The 15814-nt window shown below is 40.5% G+C and overlaps 2 protein-coding genes across 2 annotated transcripts in view; one reads left to right on the top strand and one right to left on the bottom strand.

Annotated features, from left to right (window-relative positions):
- LOC138028374 (coiled-coil domain-containing protein 18-like) overlaps nucleotides 1–6301 on the top strand; it is a 24282-nt gene extending 17981 nt beyond the window's left edge. The window contains exons 18-22 of the mRNA XM_068875895.1: nucleotides 883–969; nucleotides 1336–1578; nucleotides 2873–3115; nucleotides 3633–4312; nucleotides 4717–6301. Coding sequence (XP_068731996.1) covers nucleotides 883–969; nucleotides 1336–1578; nucleotides 2873–3115; nucleotides 3633–4312; nucleotides 4717–4813 — 1350 coding nt within the window. The 3' untranslated portion in view covers nucleotides 4814–6301. The remainder of the gene's footprint in view (nucleotides 1–882; nucleotides 970–1335; nucleotides 1579–2872; nucleotides 3116–3632; nucleotides 4313–4716) is intronic.
- Nucleotides 6302–10000: 3699 nt separating this feature from the next.
- Nucleotides 10001–15806, bottom strand: LOC138028411 (large ribosomal subunit protein uL18A-like). The gene is made up of 8 exons (XM_068875951.1): nucleotides 15714–15806; nucleotides 15490–15559; nucleotides 15286–15401; nucleotides 13494–13628; nucleotides 12953–13155; nucleotides 11417–11594; nucleotides 10630–10718; nucleotides 10001–10170 (listed from the first exon to the last, which is right to left on the bottom strand). The coding sequence occupies exons 1-8, from the start codon at nucleotides 15714–15716 to the stop codon at nucleotides 10047–10049; spliced, it is 918 nt and encodes a 305-aa protein (XP_068732052.1). The 5' UTR covers nucleotides 15717–15806; the 3' UTR covers nucleotides 10001–10046.
- Nucleotides 15807–15814: the final 8 nt, after the last annotated feature.

A 15814-nucleotide genomic window follows, 5' to 3' on the forward strand; every position in this document is an offset into this window, starting at 1 on the left:
AGATTCCAAGGAATATGGCTAGTAGGTCTAATTCGCATGAATACAAAAAGAAAAATAAATCGATCGCCATTGTAAAAGTGGTAAATAGAAGAGTTCCATCGCTCTCTATTTCTGCGAGTGAGCTTAGCGGACTGCTGTGGTAAGGGGAGGACATTGAGGACACGAGCACGTTGTAAAACAACATCAGAGGGGTAGGGTGGTGCAAATACCCTTGTAATGAGTCGCCGTGAGAGCAAAATCGGAGCTCAAGAACAATAGAGCATGCGCGCAATGCATCCGTTCCTTCCTATAAGGTCGTCGAATTATTTAATTGGCCTGTTCCAACAAAATGTACGCAATTTCGACTCCGAATCTCGGATTTCAAACTTGGGAACTAGTGATCCCTCCCCTGCACAAACCGTCTTTAGGCACGTGAAAAATGCAGGCGGCTTCAACGGGATTCGAACCCATGACCTCTGCGATGGCGGTGCAATGCTCTACCAACTGAGTAAGAGCGGTTTTCAAATGAGTGTTGTAAAACCAAAACCAAAGTAATTACTTTGGCCAATCAAAAAGGACAGAGACAATCCAGTAAACCAATCAAACCTCGAAGTAATTACACGTAGCCGACACAAAGCGTGGGAAAATGTGCACGCGCGAGCCACGATTGGTTTTGGTTTCACTTCAGAGGTTCTGATTGGTTGAAAAAGTGGCGCGAGAACTTTGAACCAATCACTGAGTGAAGTAATGCAAAACCAAAGTAATTCGCAAATTACTTTCGACACACTTGAAAACCGCTCTATGAAGCCACTCAAATTTGTTGGGCTCATGTGTTCCCGTGAAAGGACTCAATGAATGGCATGGTTTCACTCTGACATTTCACGTACCACTCTTGGTTTACAGGAGATCAATAAATTGCACAGGAGGCACGAAGATTCCGAAGGTACTAGCCAGGAATTGCGATTGGCGCGTGAACAGCTTCAAAATACGGTGAGCACTGAAAAGGAAAGAAGACCTGCGGTTTAAATTATGCCGATAACTTTGGTGTGGGAGCTTCTGGATTCAGTCAAATTTTGGCTGGTTCAACAAAGAGGGTCCGAAAATACATGTTGCATTTCTATAAACTTTCGGCAACTGTATAAACAGTAAGTAGCGCTCAGTATAAACTATTATGTGAACACTGTGCTGCAATGACATCAGTGGCATTTGGTAAGGTAAAGTGTCCACTGTTGTGTTGACAGTGGTTCACAGGGATTTCGTTGACAGGAATTTCCTCTCAACTGCCGAATTTATTGATTTTTTAGCTGCTTTTCCCTTTTTTTTTTCGGGAAGTGTATCACTTATTCTTCTTTATAGCATGCTGAATTGATGGAAGCCCGTCGTGATCTATTGAAATGTCAGCGGACTGAACAGGAGCTCGTTCACGAACTTGATGACGCGCATGTCCTGTTGACCACGAAGGAAACGGATTGCACTAGGCTTGCAAAGGAGCTTGGGGCAGCGCAGGTCAGAGAGGCGCAGGCCGAAGCCAAATGCGTACAGGAACTAAGGAAGGCACAGCAACAACAAGAGCTCAAACAGGCTACCCAAGAACACGAGGTGAGCCACGAAACCCTACTTTAATTGCACTCAAACTCAAATATTTTTCGTTGCCAAGATAGATCTTTGCAAGTATACGAAACATAATATCATTTGTGCATCGATATTTCGCATTTTTGCGTTGCACAAGTTACCTAAAGATAGCAAGAGCGAGGGGAATGCATGGATCTGTTCACAAATCGGCTGGCGTTGGTATTTTTCAACTGAGAACGCTTTCTATGCTAACGAAAGGAGTTTACGGTCGGGGTGAGTGTACTCCTGGGAAGGACTGTTTGGGATGACATCGACTAGTCTGAGTAGCAAGCGTTTCCGTGCATTTTGGACAAGACTCTCACCCCACTTTTCGCGTGGCCAGAACATCGAAAATCGTGCATGTTTCCCTAAGGAAACGCTTGCTACGCAGGCTAGACATTGACTGACGTTTGGACAACCTGAGCGGAAGTCATCTTCAGAGTCAGTCAAACGTCAGTCAATGTCGATGTCCGGACGATTGTACTTCACACAGCTCCTACGGTCAAACCATTTACCAGCTTGGTGGTATCTCGTTGATTCAAATGACTGCTTCATCATTCTCGTTCCCAGATCCCGTCGTTTTTCCTAGTCGACGGGGCCTTCGCACGAGAAAACAAAGGTTCTGGAGACAGCATTTGCTGTCCCAGATTCTAGGACTGCTGGAGATCCTATAGGATTCGTCAATAGTACTAAAGTTGGCGGCGCTCAGAAGCATTAAATTGGAAGAGTCTCAATAGGAAGCTTTAAGTTTTTTTGTCGAACAGGAAGAAGCAATAAGTAATATCGTAGTTTTAAACAAATGCACTCTGGTCATTTTACCGATCGGCTTCGCACCAGCTGATCCCATTTTGCCACATCGGCCATTTTAACTTCCGGTTCAAGATTTCACATTTCGCAAGCTAACCAATGAGAAAACTTGATTTCCTATGTCTACAGAGCCCTTCGTTTTCTCGTGGATGACCCGCCGGCTGAGATGTAAAAGTTGGGCCTTTTTGTAAAGTCTGAATACTTTGTGGATGTTTTATTGTGGGCATTTGCTTTGGTTTCTCCATTGATTTATGCTGAAAACTTTTGTTATTGTGGGCGTTTGCGTTGGTTTTTCCATTGATTTATGGTGTATATTTTCCATTTCTTTCTCACTGTAGTACTTTCATTTCATTGATTAATTGCAATTTTTTATGACGTACTGTAAACTTTTTTCGGGTTTGGGCTATGAGTAAAGCAAAATTTAAAAAAATAACAGGGCGGAAGTGTGGATCATATTTCGATTCTCCGCTTGCAGGTCCAACGGTTACGTGAAGACCACGTCAAAGTAATCGCACAGAAAGATGAAAGCGATGCAAAGCATCGTTTGGAGATACAACGGCTACAAGAAGAAGAACGGAGATTGGCTCAAGAACTGTCACATGCGCAGGAGAAAAATCTGACTTTGGTAGAGGACAACCGAAGCCTTGCATCACAGTTATTTTTATATCAAGAAGATGCTAAGGCAACGAACGAGACTCTGGTTATCAAGGAAGCCGAGGTATAAGTGGAATACCATCTGATAACAAGAATAATCCATTCTCGTTCCCAGAGCTGCGGAGCGAGCAGATCGATCCGCGGATCGATCCGCGGCGCTGGCCAAAAGGATCACAGCTCTGGGAACGAGAATGTGAATAATCGAGCTGTCCCCCAATCTCGTACCCAGAGTCCTCGGGCTTTTTGGTCAGCGGGTGAGCGCCCAAAAAGCCCGAGGACTCTGGGTACGAGATTGGCTGTCCCCTGGTTAGTGCGCCGCGATTCAGACATCCCATCAGGAAGTCTAAGAAACAACAACTGCAGAAACCAATAATATTATTGGTGAAAAGAACAAAAATAATCGTGCTGCACGTTCGGTACTCATGCTGATACATTTCCTCTTCGTACTCTGTTTTTTTCAATTAATATAATCGCTGATTAAGAAATACGAGTATGATCTGGTAGCCAAAGTTTATTCGTGCTTTCACGGTCGAAAGACAAAAGTTCTCATTTCTCTTGCTTTTTTTTGTCCAATACCACAGGTAGCCCGTCTGGAGGCGAAGGTATCAGGATACGAGAGGGCGACGTTCGGTTCATCGAACCGCATCACTACCCTAGCGGGACCGCGGTCAGCGGCACATATGCGAAGAGTAACCTCTCCTAGAGCAATGACTAAATCTTCAGCCAGCAGTATGAAGAAAAGCAACTCTGATCAGAACCTTAAACACTTTACAGACAGTGGACCTCTGGTATCATTTAGTCATGCGAATTCTCAAGATGTGACGGAAAGCCATCCATATCCTAAAAAACCCGCCATCTTTGTGAGCCAGGACAATGGACAAACCGCTTATCCTGACAGCTCGTACATGGATCGTACTCGAAGCGTTCAATCAAGCCTCGAAACTCTCGAAGGACTCCTGAAGCAGGCTAACATGGAGATGGCTAGGGACAGTCTTCCCATGCTTCTCAATTCCTCAACTTCACAAACCGATGACGTCACTCTCAATACCACTGACCTCAACAGCACGCAGATGTCACCGCCCCAAAAGGAGGAGCGTGAAAACAGCTCGCATTTGGTGAATGCTAAGGTTGGTAAAGAGGAAAGCGAGGCGGTCAGCGGTGACATTGAAAACCTTCACCAACAACTCGAAAGAAAGAAAGCGTCTCTGGGAATGTCACGTGATAAAGGAAAAGAGACTGATTCGCTAGATCCTGAAAAATGGTGAGTTGCTGATCTCAGTTTGGCCCTTCCATTGGTTTGAAATCGTCGGGGAACGTTTCCCTCAAAATCCGACTTATTTTTACTTCATTTGTGTCGTTGGTGGTGTTTCTACTGGGAAGGGGTTGGGGGGGGGGGGGGGGGGCGAGGTGAGTTTTAGCGAAATTGTTTTAACATTTTGCACGTAGTTATAGCTACAAAGAACAAGCGAACCTCTTTTTGTTTTCAAACAATTCATTTCTATTCGATTTAGGATAAAAAAAAAGCGACTGAGGGCAATGAGATTTACTAAAACTTGATATGTTTGCTGTGGTTCCGAAAGAATTGTTTGCCCTGAAATATAAAGGGAACAAATCAACGCTCATCGCTTCTATCATTATTTTTAATTGTTTCCTTGTTCCTTTTAGTCGTGCTAGTCTTCAACAGCGCTTAGCTCTTAACGAGGCTAGACGGAAAAACATCGATCAGCAATTACTGGAGATGCAAGAGAACGGCACTCCCTAGAAAGACGAGCTAATACCTAAATGAACACACCGCTCCGGAAGTCTATCTAAACAAAAGGGAACGATTGAACAAACTGCCGCTTTGAGCTAAAAAATCGAGAAGCGTTCAGACAGACGTATTTATTTTTGCCATAATTACCCCAATATTACTGCATTGGCTTCCAAAACGGTTTGCCTTAGAAATTTGTTCTTTGGCGTCACAGGAAACGTATATGCAGCCAATCGCATTCTAAAGCTCGAACGCCCCGTTGTAAGTAAGGTGAGGTCTGGATGAGTGGCTTAAACAAGAAAAAAAGTATTTATATTCACATTATTTGTCCGCAAAGAGTTAATTTTTACTGATTTGGAAGCTATATTTTATATACAAAACAAGTACATTTGCACTTAATACAATTATCACAAGTTCTTTCCACACTACTCTTGCATGGGTGATTGCCAAGGTTTCCTGTAGCTCTGTGAATCAACTCACCCCTTACCGCAAGATTTTGTTTTCCTTAAAGTAGTTCCTCAGGGCACCCTAAATAAGCGTAGCCCGCCAAACACGTCGCATCGACTGGAAACTTTGAACTTTTCAAAATTTTCTCTGGAGTTAGTTAGCTGGAATTCTCGTCCACACTATAGACCTCTTACTAACCGAGTTCGAGGTCTGTACTGTAAGGTACGGATCGAGTTTTTTATGGCCCAAGCTCGAAGCGCGCGGGCCATAAATCAACGGTAAAAAAACGAGTATCCGTATCTTACAGTACGGAGCGAGAAAACGAGGTTAGTAAGATAATTATTACATCTCTGAGGTAATCAGTCGCGCGGGAAAGGAAACTAGTCGAAGACAAGCGGAAGGCTCAACTGACAAGAAGATTGCGTATCAAAATCCAAAAAACTAAATCTTCGTGGCTGTTTGAAATAGTTGCTTGCAAGATACAAACACTTTTACAAGTTTATGTAACAGAAATGACATGAAAAACTTGCTAGAGAATGTTTTATCGAAATTTTAAATTTTGCTGGGTGTACAGCGGACCGTACTGTAGAATACGGCCCGCTAATTCAGCCAATCACAGCGCGCGTACTATCTGAGAGATATAATATTATTCCAAAGTTCCTCGACGAAGAAAGCAGCATTTTATCCATACTAGCGGTTGTTTTGTAACTAGGATTTAATTTAGTGTGGATGATACCGAAGCTTTAGACTTTGCATGACCTTCAGGGGCCCACAATATGTATTCTTCCACAAGGAAGAACGAGACGCGAAACAATCACAACAAACTGTGCTTCTTCAGGAAGGAGCACATCATTTGTAGGCAAATGACATTCCCTCTATTAACTCTGTTAGAACAGAACTATTTGTCTAGGAAGAGAAAAATGATGTAATATATTTTTATATGTTTGAAACAAGACGTGATTTTCAGACGATGGGTTTTAAAAATTAAAGTGCCGTGGTAGAATTAGCGATAAGACCTGAGAATACAGTAAAATGTCCGTAATCTTATCGTTATCATTATCTCTTTCGTTCTTATGGTTTTGACTTGAGGTTTTGGCTAGCCTTCATGTAGCCGTACCCACCCCCCCCTTCTTCCCCCCCCCCCCCCCCCCGTTTTCCCACGAGGGATGGATGTTGCTACTCGTGAGGGAGACCTTGGCCTGCCTAGCCGGCGGGAATTTTTTTTTTTTCGCTAGAAAACTGGTGCCTGTGGAACCGCGAGTTGTACTTAACACGCGAATAATTGTACTGCCGGAAGTTTCTCTTCAGGTAACCGTGATCCTATATCCTCGTACTTATCTGGACGATTTAAGCAATTGTCTCTTACAGACAATTGACAATTTTATTTTTCAGACAATTTCGCTAATAACCTGCACTTCAAGTATACGTATCTTTGAATTAATTCACCAGTCCTTTCACGGCAAATAGGCCTTATGCATGATGACATCATATGCTAAAAACTTACCAAGCCTCGTTTGCGCAAAATGATTTACACCATGTGGTCATGAAAATACTGTCCGCACGTGGGTTTTCTTTACTAGTTTGCTCCTTTGGGATTCAGCTCAAGCTAAAATTTACGAGTTATATTTTCGATTTCGAGGCTTGGTGGTGAAATCAGCTCGGCAGATCACGCCTAAGGGCTATTGGCCTATTTGCTCAGTTGGTAGAGCATTGCGCCGTCGCTTATTTCCCTTTCGTAAACGGTCGTTGCCATTTGAAACGGTCGATGCTATTTCTTAGCTCTGAATTACACTCATTAGGTCTAAGAACTCAAAAGGTCGCGGTTACTGGGAGTTGTGTCTCGCTGGTCAAATGAATTAGGGTTCTGTTTAGGGTAAGGGCTAAGAACCCGAGTTCGAGTCTTGAAATTTTCGGAGTCTTTCTTTTTTCTCCAGTTTTTCCTTTATAAATGTTTTCTTTTTCTTTTTTGACTTAATTTTTGTTAATATTCTTTCTTAGTTTGTTTCTTTTGATTTTCTTTGAAGTCAAGTGTGTAGTCGACCGTTATAAATGGCATCGACCGTTTCAAATGGCAACGACCGTTCTGAGAAATGGCAACGACCGTTTACGAAAGGGAAATTTGCTGCGCCGTAGTCGCGGAGGTCATGGCTTCGAGTCCAAGAAAAGTCTTCTAAATTTTCCATGTGTCTGTAAAAGACAATTGCTTATTTAGCCCATTTTCGATATATTAAAATTCCGTCCTAAATGACATGCATCATCTCAAGGCTCTGACGAATAAACTCAGCCTCGAAATCATGTTCATTGTTTTAAGTTGAATTTTAATATAATGAAAGTGGTGTAATATCCAGAAAAGTGCGAAGATCACTGCTATCTTAGTCTATAAATGCGTTTCATTCAGTTTCTCTTCAGTTTAAGGACGGTGCCTACTAATTTAAGATTTTTTCCCCGGTGTGTGATTATGCAGGAAATGTAGATCTTAAGAAGTGTCACTGAATCCAAAAAGAAAATTGGGGGATAATAATTGTAAACAGCTTCACAATACAAAGCAATGTATGGCGTTCTTTCTCAAACTGAAGCTTAATTATCGCTCAAAAATGCATGGTAACCCCCAATTTTCTTTTTGGATACCAAGAGTACTTACTAAGATTTACTTTCTCCGGATAGTTTTGAACCGCGCAAAAATATCCCGGTGTTAGTAAGCATCACCGATAGGAAACCCGAGTATCTCGAGATGCGCAGAACGTATGCGCAATAACAATAGTAGTCACCGTCCTTAATCGATCAAAACACAAAAGGAAATGCCGCATGCGCACAAGCATTTGGGACACAGCCAGGGTTCTCGACTCAAACAATTCCAAAGTGTATGCAACCAACAGATCCTAGAACTACAATTTAAGCTTTGGCACTTGCAGTCCAACCCCTGCAAGTTTTCCCACATGCAATACCATTCCAATTCCAACTTTAATGCACTGTCTGTTGTGCTTTACAAGAATAGTACGTACAGTACTGGCTTTACTACGATTAAGTAGGTAAAACTTCTGGTACGTATATTTTTCATGTTGTCGTTTCTTTAACATCGTCAACAGTCATAAAAGACGAAAAAATCGCGTCGCTTATTCCTCGATGCTGCTCAGTCTTGTCAAGATTCTCTTTAGTGCTGATGGAAAAATGCAGGAAGCGTATGGAAATTCCTTGCAAAACAAATAGGAATCGAGATTGGAGTTAGTAGTTTGGACGTTGAACAACAATGGCACCCCATTCGACGGCAATGAGGGCAGTTTGGTCATTCCCCATTCTCTCCAGCAGATGAGGCTGCCTTACTAGCCTCCTGGGCAGACGTCTCTTAGGGCCTTTCATCACGTGTTTCTCTCCCACTTTCGCAACCGCCCTGCCGGTGATGTCTGAAAAAGGTTGAAAGCGTTAAGAGCTCCCGCACGATAAAACAGTTGTAAAGGAAAGGTAGCGAGTGCTGGACAAAAATGATGGTTAAGTTGAAAGATTTGTTTTAAACCGTTAACTGACGAAGTTCAACTTATTTGTTGATCGACAAAATGTTGCAGTTCTTGTTCAAGGCCATTCAACGAGTCCAACGTTGTGGAACAAAAGCGAGGACAAGGTCTATTGGCCATTTCCGAGTTCAAGTCTGCCTACTCTTCAAAGCGAGTCTAAGTGCGAAGTTTTTGTGATGGTAATTAGTTCTACTTTACATATGAATGAAAACTAATTTTCATAAGAAAAACTTCGCACTTAGACTCGTTTTGAAAAGGAGGCAGACATCAACTCGGAAATGGCCTATTCCGTTTAAATAGTTGTCATCAGTTGAGGGGGTTAATCAATATTTTTCAAGTCTCAAAAGCTGGTGAAAGCCGGCACGATTCAACAAACAGCTGAGCTGATCAACAAAATGTTGCACAATGTTTAAAGGTGCGTTACTGTATGCTCAAGGATACGGCTCAGTCGGCGTGTATTTTCGGCGCTAAGCCGACTTAAATAGGCCACTTCGGAAGATACCACAATACTCTTTGTTTGTTCCCCCGCGGCCAAACTGTTTAGATACGAAAATCTAGAGGCGAATCATTGTTTACATTTTGTCTCGTCAACACACGAGTTTGCTGATAAAAGGCATCATTCTTGTCACAAATAGACCAATTTCGATATATTAAAATTAAGTCTTAAAAATTAGCCATCATCTAGAGGCTCTGGTGAATAAATGTTTATTCCCCAGAGCCTCGAGATGATGCCCTTTGTTTAGGACTGAATTTTAATATCTCGAAATTGGTCTATTGACTTAAAAAGGTAAAAGAACGTGTTTAAATTCGTAAAATTTCCAATTTAAGCCTTCTGGCTTTGACAACGAGCGAGTTATTAGCCATCAAAAACTGATAAATTCTTGGGTGACAAAAGCGCTAATAAGCCGATACATTCTTTGTAAAATTTATAATTTTCAAAGCGTCATTACTCAGAGATTATCTGGTAAATTGCGCTCAAAATTTCAGAGATAGCTCATTGTGCAATGCACTTTCAATCTTCAGTACTGATGTTTTAGCTGATAGAGTAGGAAACGATGGGCTTATGTTAATGTGGCTAGTTGTTAAGATTTTCACAACTGACTTCTTGTCAGACGGCAAAAGAACAAGGTCCCCTAAGTTTAATTAACCTGCCAACGTGAACACCAGTCGACAGCAATTCCGGTTTTGCTCCAATTCTGGACCCCACATCCTTAATCAATAACCTCGCAAAAGCACCACTACATGCACAAATCATTGGCTTTTATTTTTGCAATATTGCACTTTGTGGTTTATTCTTCATCATCTTCCTCATCCTGGTCAGCCTCAACTTCTCCTTGTTGTTTCAAATAGTATGCTTTCTTCTGAGCAACACGAGCCTTGCGCTGTTGGTTGGACATCTTCTTGCGGTTGAACCTGGACAAGAAAGTCCACACATTCAAGTTTATCCTTACTACTCGTATGTATCATGTATCCCTTAACTAGCAATAAAAATAAAAAGGGGATTTCATGGTCAAAACAAGGCACTTTTCTAATAAAACCACTTCACCGTACATGTGTCTACCTTCTTAATGTAGGGATATTTTTACGATTTTTCAGTAAAGCAAAAGCGGACGGCGCAAAGCATCAAAATCACATTCCCCATAAAAAATTACAATTTAAAAGTTTCCAGATCAAAGATGATAACTATTTTACTGATAAATTCGTTGACTTGTTGCTTTGTTGATCTCACGTTTTTTTATGTGAGGAGGAGGTAGAAGGAGCAGGGGGGGGGGGGGGGGAGGGGAGGGGGTGTTGTGAAGGGGCCCACATGCTCTTTGGTGTCTTGATGATTGTTGATTAATTTTTAATGTAAAATCAGCGGCGACAAGTTACCTCTTGGGTTGCACTTCTCTTGTGGGGGCAGGCTTGGCCTCAGGGTTCTCTCGAATTGCAGCATGGGCCTTCTTGTACAGTTCCTCTATCTGCAGGAAGTTAGCAAAAAAATCACAAGAAAGAACTGTAAAACAGTAATAACTTGGAAGATAAAGCTAAAAGTTCAGAGATTGTACCTACACTCAACAGAATATTGCATTTCTGATTGGTCAATGAATAGGACACAAATAACTTAAGAAAGCAATAGAACTTATAGAGTGAAATGCAGAAGTTGCCATGGAAACTATGATTTTCTCGTGCACTTCATGATTTATGGTCATTCAAGATGCCTTGAAAGTTCTCAAATTGCATGGGTAACATTCAACTTTACTTGTGCCCACAAATCACAACTTGCACTCACTCATACAATTTCCTAAACTTACATGTAGATTGCTTTGCAGGGCATCTGCCCTTTTAAATAACTGTTTCGAGTACACTTATTGAAAATTTCATTAGTCATCCCAAACATGTCTTTAGTTCTGCAATTGCCAAAATGTTAAGAAAACAATCAAGGATCCATTTGAACAGCTCTCTCTCAACAAGGTCTCCATGGAGAGAGCAATAGTGATTACATAAAATGTACTGTAATTCAGTGGTATCACAGACACTGAGGACACCTGTTGGATCAATATTAATTTTATTACCTTTAACACCATCATTACAAAGACCATGCCATTTTTGCTCAGCATTGTTGCTTGTTTCAATTCATCTGACCTGTCTGTTAACAGCTCATCACAGGAACACTCACCTGATCCGCTTCTATGCCATTCTTGATGTATTGAGAAAACTGCCTCTTGTAACCTTCCTCATCCTCTTCCTTCAAGAGCCTCATGTAGTTGGCAACATGCTGGCCAAAGATGTGGTTTCGGTGGACTTCAGCATTGAACTCCTTAGACTCACTGTCATAGCCAGGAAAACGCTTTGAGCTGCAGAACACAACAACCGTTAGTTTAAATGACAGGCTGAATCCAGGATCCCGCAAGTAACATCTCAGCATGGAAAACACATTTATCAAATTCCACAGCTTACCAAGATACAAATGGTCCGCTCGGAGAGCAGAAAGTAAACAGTAATTTTTAAAGAGATGAAGACATTTTTAAGTTATAAGACATGTACATGTATGAATGTTACATACAAACATCACCGTTAGTTACAAAGTGTTTGAAAAACCGGTTTTCTAGCACTTTATCACAGTCAATTATGCAGGTTTCCCTTACTTGTTATATTCCCCTACAGTTTTTCAGACAGATTGTAACTGATGATGATGTTTGTAACCACGAAAATATGTCTCATAAATTAAAAAAAATGTCGTCATCTTTAAAAAATTACAATTTACCCAGGGCTGTCAAAAATGGCCGGTAGCTGGCTAAAAGAGCTTTGGCCGGTTACTTGCGTCTCAATTCGCTGTTTGGACAAAAATTGAAAACTTTAAGAAGTTCAAGAAAAAAGTACATGTGATAAATCCTCTTCAGTTTTCAAAGTCAAAGTAAAGATGTTTGCCGAATGAGCCAATAGAGCATGAAATTTCACTTAGCAACAAAGCAACTCTAAGCCAATCAGAACTCATTCGAAAGTTCTGCATTAGTTATGACATGTGCAAGCGCTGCTTTTTTTTTGCTTTTTGCTGTGAAAGAGAAACAAACTCGCATTTACTTCCCTTTTCAAAGAAGTAGTTTTGAAAAGAATATGTCTAGGGATCTTGATGATGACTAATAAAAATTCATGACAAAACTGGGACCAGAGAAAAAGTCCGGATAATCGAGGTTCGACTGTATATTGATTATTGATCAATTAATCAATCATTAATATCCCTGCCATGGTTCGAATCTTGACATTATAGTATACATAGTATTTTACTCAATTAATTTTTATGCTGCAGATGGAAGGAAAGTATCAATAAACACCCGGCCACCCTCGCATAAATGCAGCACCCAATCAGAAGACAACTCAGTAATCTGAACCAGCCTTAGAAATTTATTTTCGTGCATGAAGATGTTCTTGAGTTCAAAGTGGCCACATTTTGCAACTCTTTCTTCAGAATTTTCACATTGTGCAGTTGCCTTGTTAAGGCCAAGAATTTTGCCGGTATAACAAGGCAAACCCTTTTCTGGGACTTTAAACATGTTTCTGTTTCAAATAATATTTACAAATGATCTACCGTAATTGTTGTCAGTGATTTAAGAAAGATGATTTTGAAATAAATGCCACCCTTGATTAAACCCCGCCTTTTAATACTGTAAACACTGCATCGGTGATGCTGAAAATTTAATAACTGAAAACAAACCTATGTGGAATATCCATGCCACCATCAACTGCTCCTTTAAGGGCCCCAAATACCCTTGCGCCAGTGCTAGTCCTTGCCAAACCTACATCCAAAAAGGCTCTAAAGGCACCGGGAGATCCTTCCACACTTTCAACATAGTACTCCTCACCATTTACTTCCTCTACTCCTGGGTAGATCTCATGGAGCTTCAGTTTGGTAAGCAACTAACAAAGACATTTTTTCAAGTTGTAATGCAGATATGCTCTTTATTATTTGGATATACAAGACAGATGAGAAGCCAGGTGTTTGAATCAAAGTCAGCTGACTGTTAACCTGTAAACTTCCAGCACCATAAAAAGAACACAAACACAATTTTATTTTCCTTTTCGCGGACAACTACATGTACCACACATGTAATTCATAAAAAAACCTTCATAACAAAATTGAAAAAATAAAACCAAAATGGTAAAAGGTTAGGGAATTACATTGCAGCACATTTTCTTATGGTAGAATATGACACCCAAGTATTCAAAGTAAGATCATAAAATACTCCATTACTTACACGACGAGCAAGTAGGAGGCCAGTGCAGTAAGCTGCTGAATAATTGGTCAACCCGACCTTGATGCCATAGCGGGGAAGTTCATGTGAATAGGCTGCACAAATGATCACATCCCCCTCAATCTTGGCATACGCTACCTGTAAAAGAGTACATAATCTAAATGATACGTTTTTCAACTAACAAATCAAAACAGTAATGGTAGTACATGTACAATATTAAAATAGTTATCCCTCTCAAAGATCAGTTACATTGTAGCTGCTAATTCAGTTCGCAAACAATTGCGCAATCTCTGCCACAAAATTGGCTTCGCTTTGCAACTGGTCTTTTTGGCAAAAAATTGAAGACCTTAAGGCAAAAGAAAGAAAAGTGTTGTAAATCAGCAGTGCATTTATTCTTTACTTATTTTCATGTAAAATTCTTCATTCAAACACATTTTTTTCACAGTGATAGGAATCTGTAAAATGAAAGTCAATTTATACGATGCTTTTTATCAAACTTAAATATGCAGTGTGACTGCATGCAGGGCTTGACGAGTGTCAAGTATTTATGAGACAATGAGTCAATGAGTCAACAAGTTAGTGCAGTTAATTAAACCATAAAATGAAAGCTTACATTTTAGAGAGTGCTTAGTCCCAATCACTGAAACAAGGGCTTCTAAAGGCTTAATCAATAAATTATTGCTATATTGACTGAGTCCATTGACTCATGACTCATTGACTCATTTGACTCATAAAACATGCGTTCTCGGGCTTGACACAAACTTTTGACATCACTTTTCACTTTGGAGAGTAGGATTCAAAATTTACTTTCCACTTCAAAATTTCACTCTCCAAAATGGATTGAAGTATTACACAGTACAACTGCTTACCGCAGAATTTAAAATGTTTGGAAATAGAATTTTTTTTTTTGTTCACCCATGGAACACCTTAAGCGAAAAGCTCAACACTCATACCAGGGCTCGACATTAACACTCACCCGTTTCCCATTGGAGAGTAAATTTAACACTTGAGAAAACCTATTTTTCTTTTAAAAACCTTACGCCAAATGTATGCTTAGAGAATGAGAAAGCAACCCCTAAACACAAGCTAACATTTACCAGGATGACCTCACTTTCTGCTATATTGAAGAGTGGTTTTCAGTGGTTTTCTTTGGCATGCGAGTCGGAATGCATTAATGGAGAGGGAAAAGTGTTTGACTGCTTAAACCACTGACATGAAGCAATTTGAATCTAAACACATGATCTTAAACAAATTGTCATGTGATCCGACAAATAATGTCACATGATCGAAAAAAAGTGTTTTTTGTTGAATGCCATGACCGCCGACGCGCTTTACATTATACACGAACCATGTGGCAACTTTTTTATGCCATGTGACGCCTTCTTTTGCAGATCACGTGATAAGTTTTTTGGAACCCACATTTAAGAATTCTAATGGCAGATTTACCACTCTAGTGATTTTGATAGTAACTCTCACTCCCAGGGGCCAATGGATTAAGTGTATTAAAAAAAGGATTTCCTCCCGTTTTGCTCATTTTGTTCCTGCAGATTGTTTCCCCACAGTGAAACTGGACAACATTCGTTTATGCAACAGTATCTTTTGATTTAGCCCTGACCTTGAATAATATTTTCGAATATCAGCCAGTCCACATCTTCCTACAGTGGAACCCCTCCTCTGGGACACCTCTATTCAGGGGACACTTGCCCTGGTCCCGTGGGTGTTCATTGAATGGAGGTTCCACTGTATCTGAATTCATCCTTAGAACTAGGAATTAAGAGAGTGGTAAATTTCTAACCTGACAAACAATGTCCTTGTTTGTAGAACGAACAACAAAACGGTACTTGGGAGTGTTGTATTTGTTCTTATCCTGGGTCACTAGACGTTTTCGGGCGTAATAATCGGTTTTGCCCTCTAGAAGAGACAAGATAAACCGTCACGTGAAATGAAAGCTTCATAAGACAGTAAAAATAATTCATCAACACTGAAATATAACAGTGACCTCGTCTTCTCCTGAATTTGACCTGGAAACGCTTAAAGTACGCTTTGTTCTTGATAACTTTGACGAATCCCTGTATCAACAGATTAAAACTTTCAGAATAATCAAATGATCTGAATCTCGAAATATCACCCCCATCTTGACGTTTTATAACGAACAACCATCAAATGTATAAAGTTTACTCATCATATTAACAATAAAAAACGTTCTTTTAATCAAAATCCTACCATTTCACAGAAAGTAATGGGAACTTTTATACAACTCCAGGTAGCTTCGGCTGGAGGCTGACAAAAATATTGGAAAGAGAGATCGACACCGTGCGCGGGGA

This window comes from Montipora capricornis, chromosome 2, assembly GCF_036669925.1.
Source record: "Montipora capricornis isolate CH-2021 chromosome 2, ASM3666992v2, whole genome shotgun sequence".
Lineage (NCBI taxonomy): Eukaryota > Metazoa > Cnidaria > Anthozoa > Scleractinia > Acroporidae > Montipora > Montipora capricornis.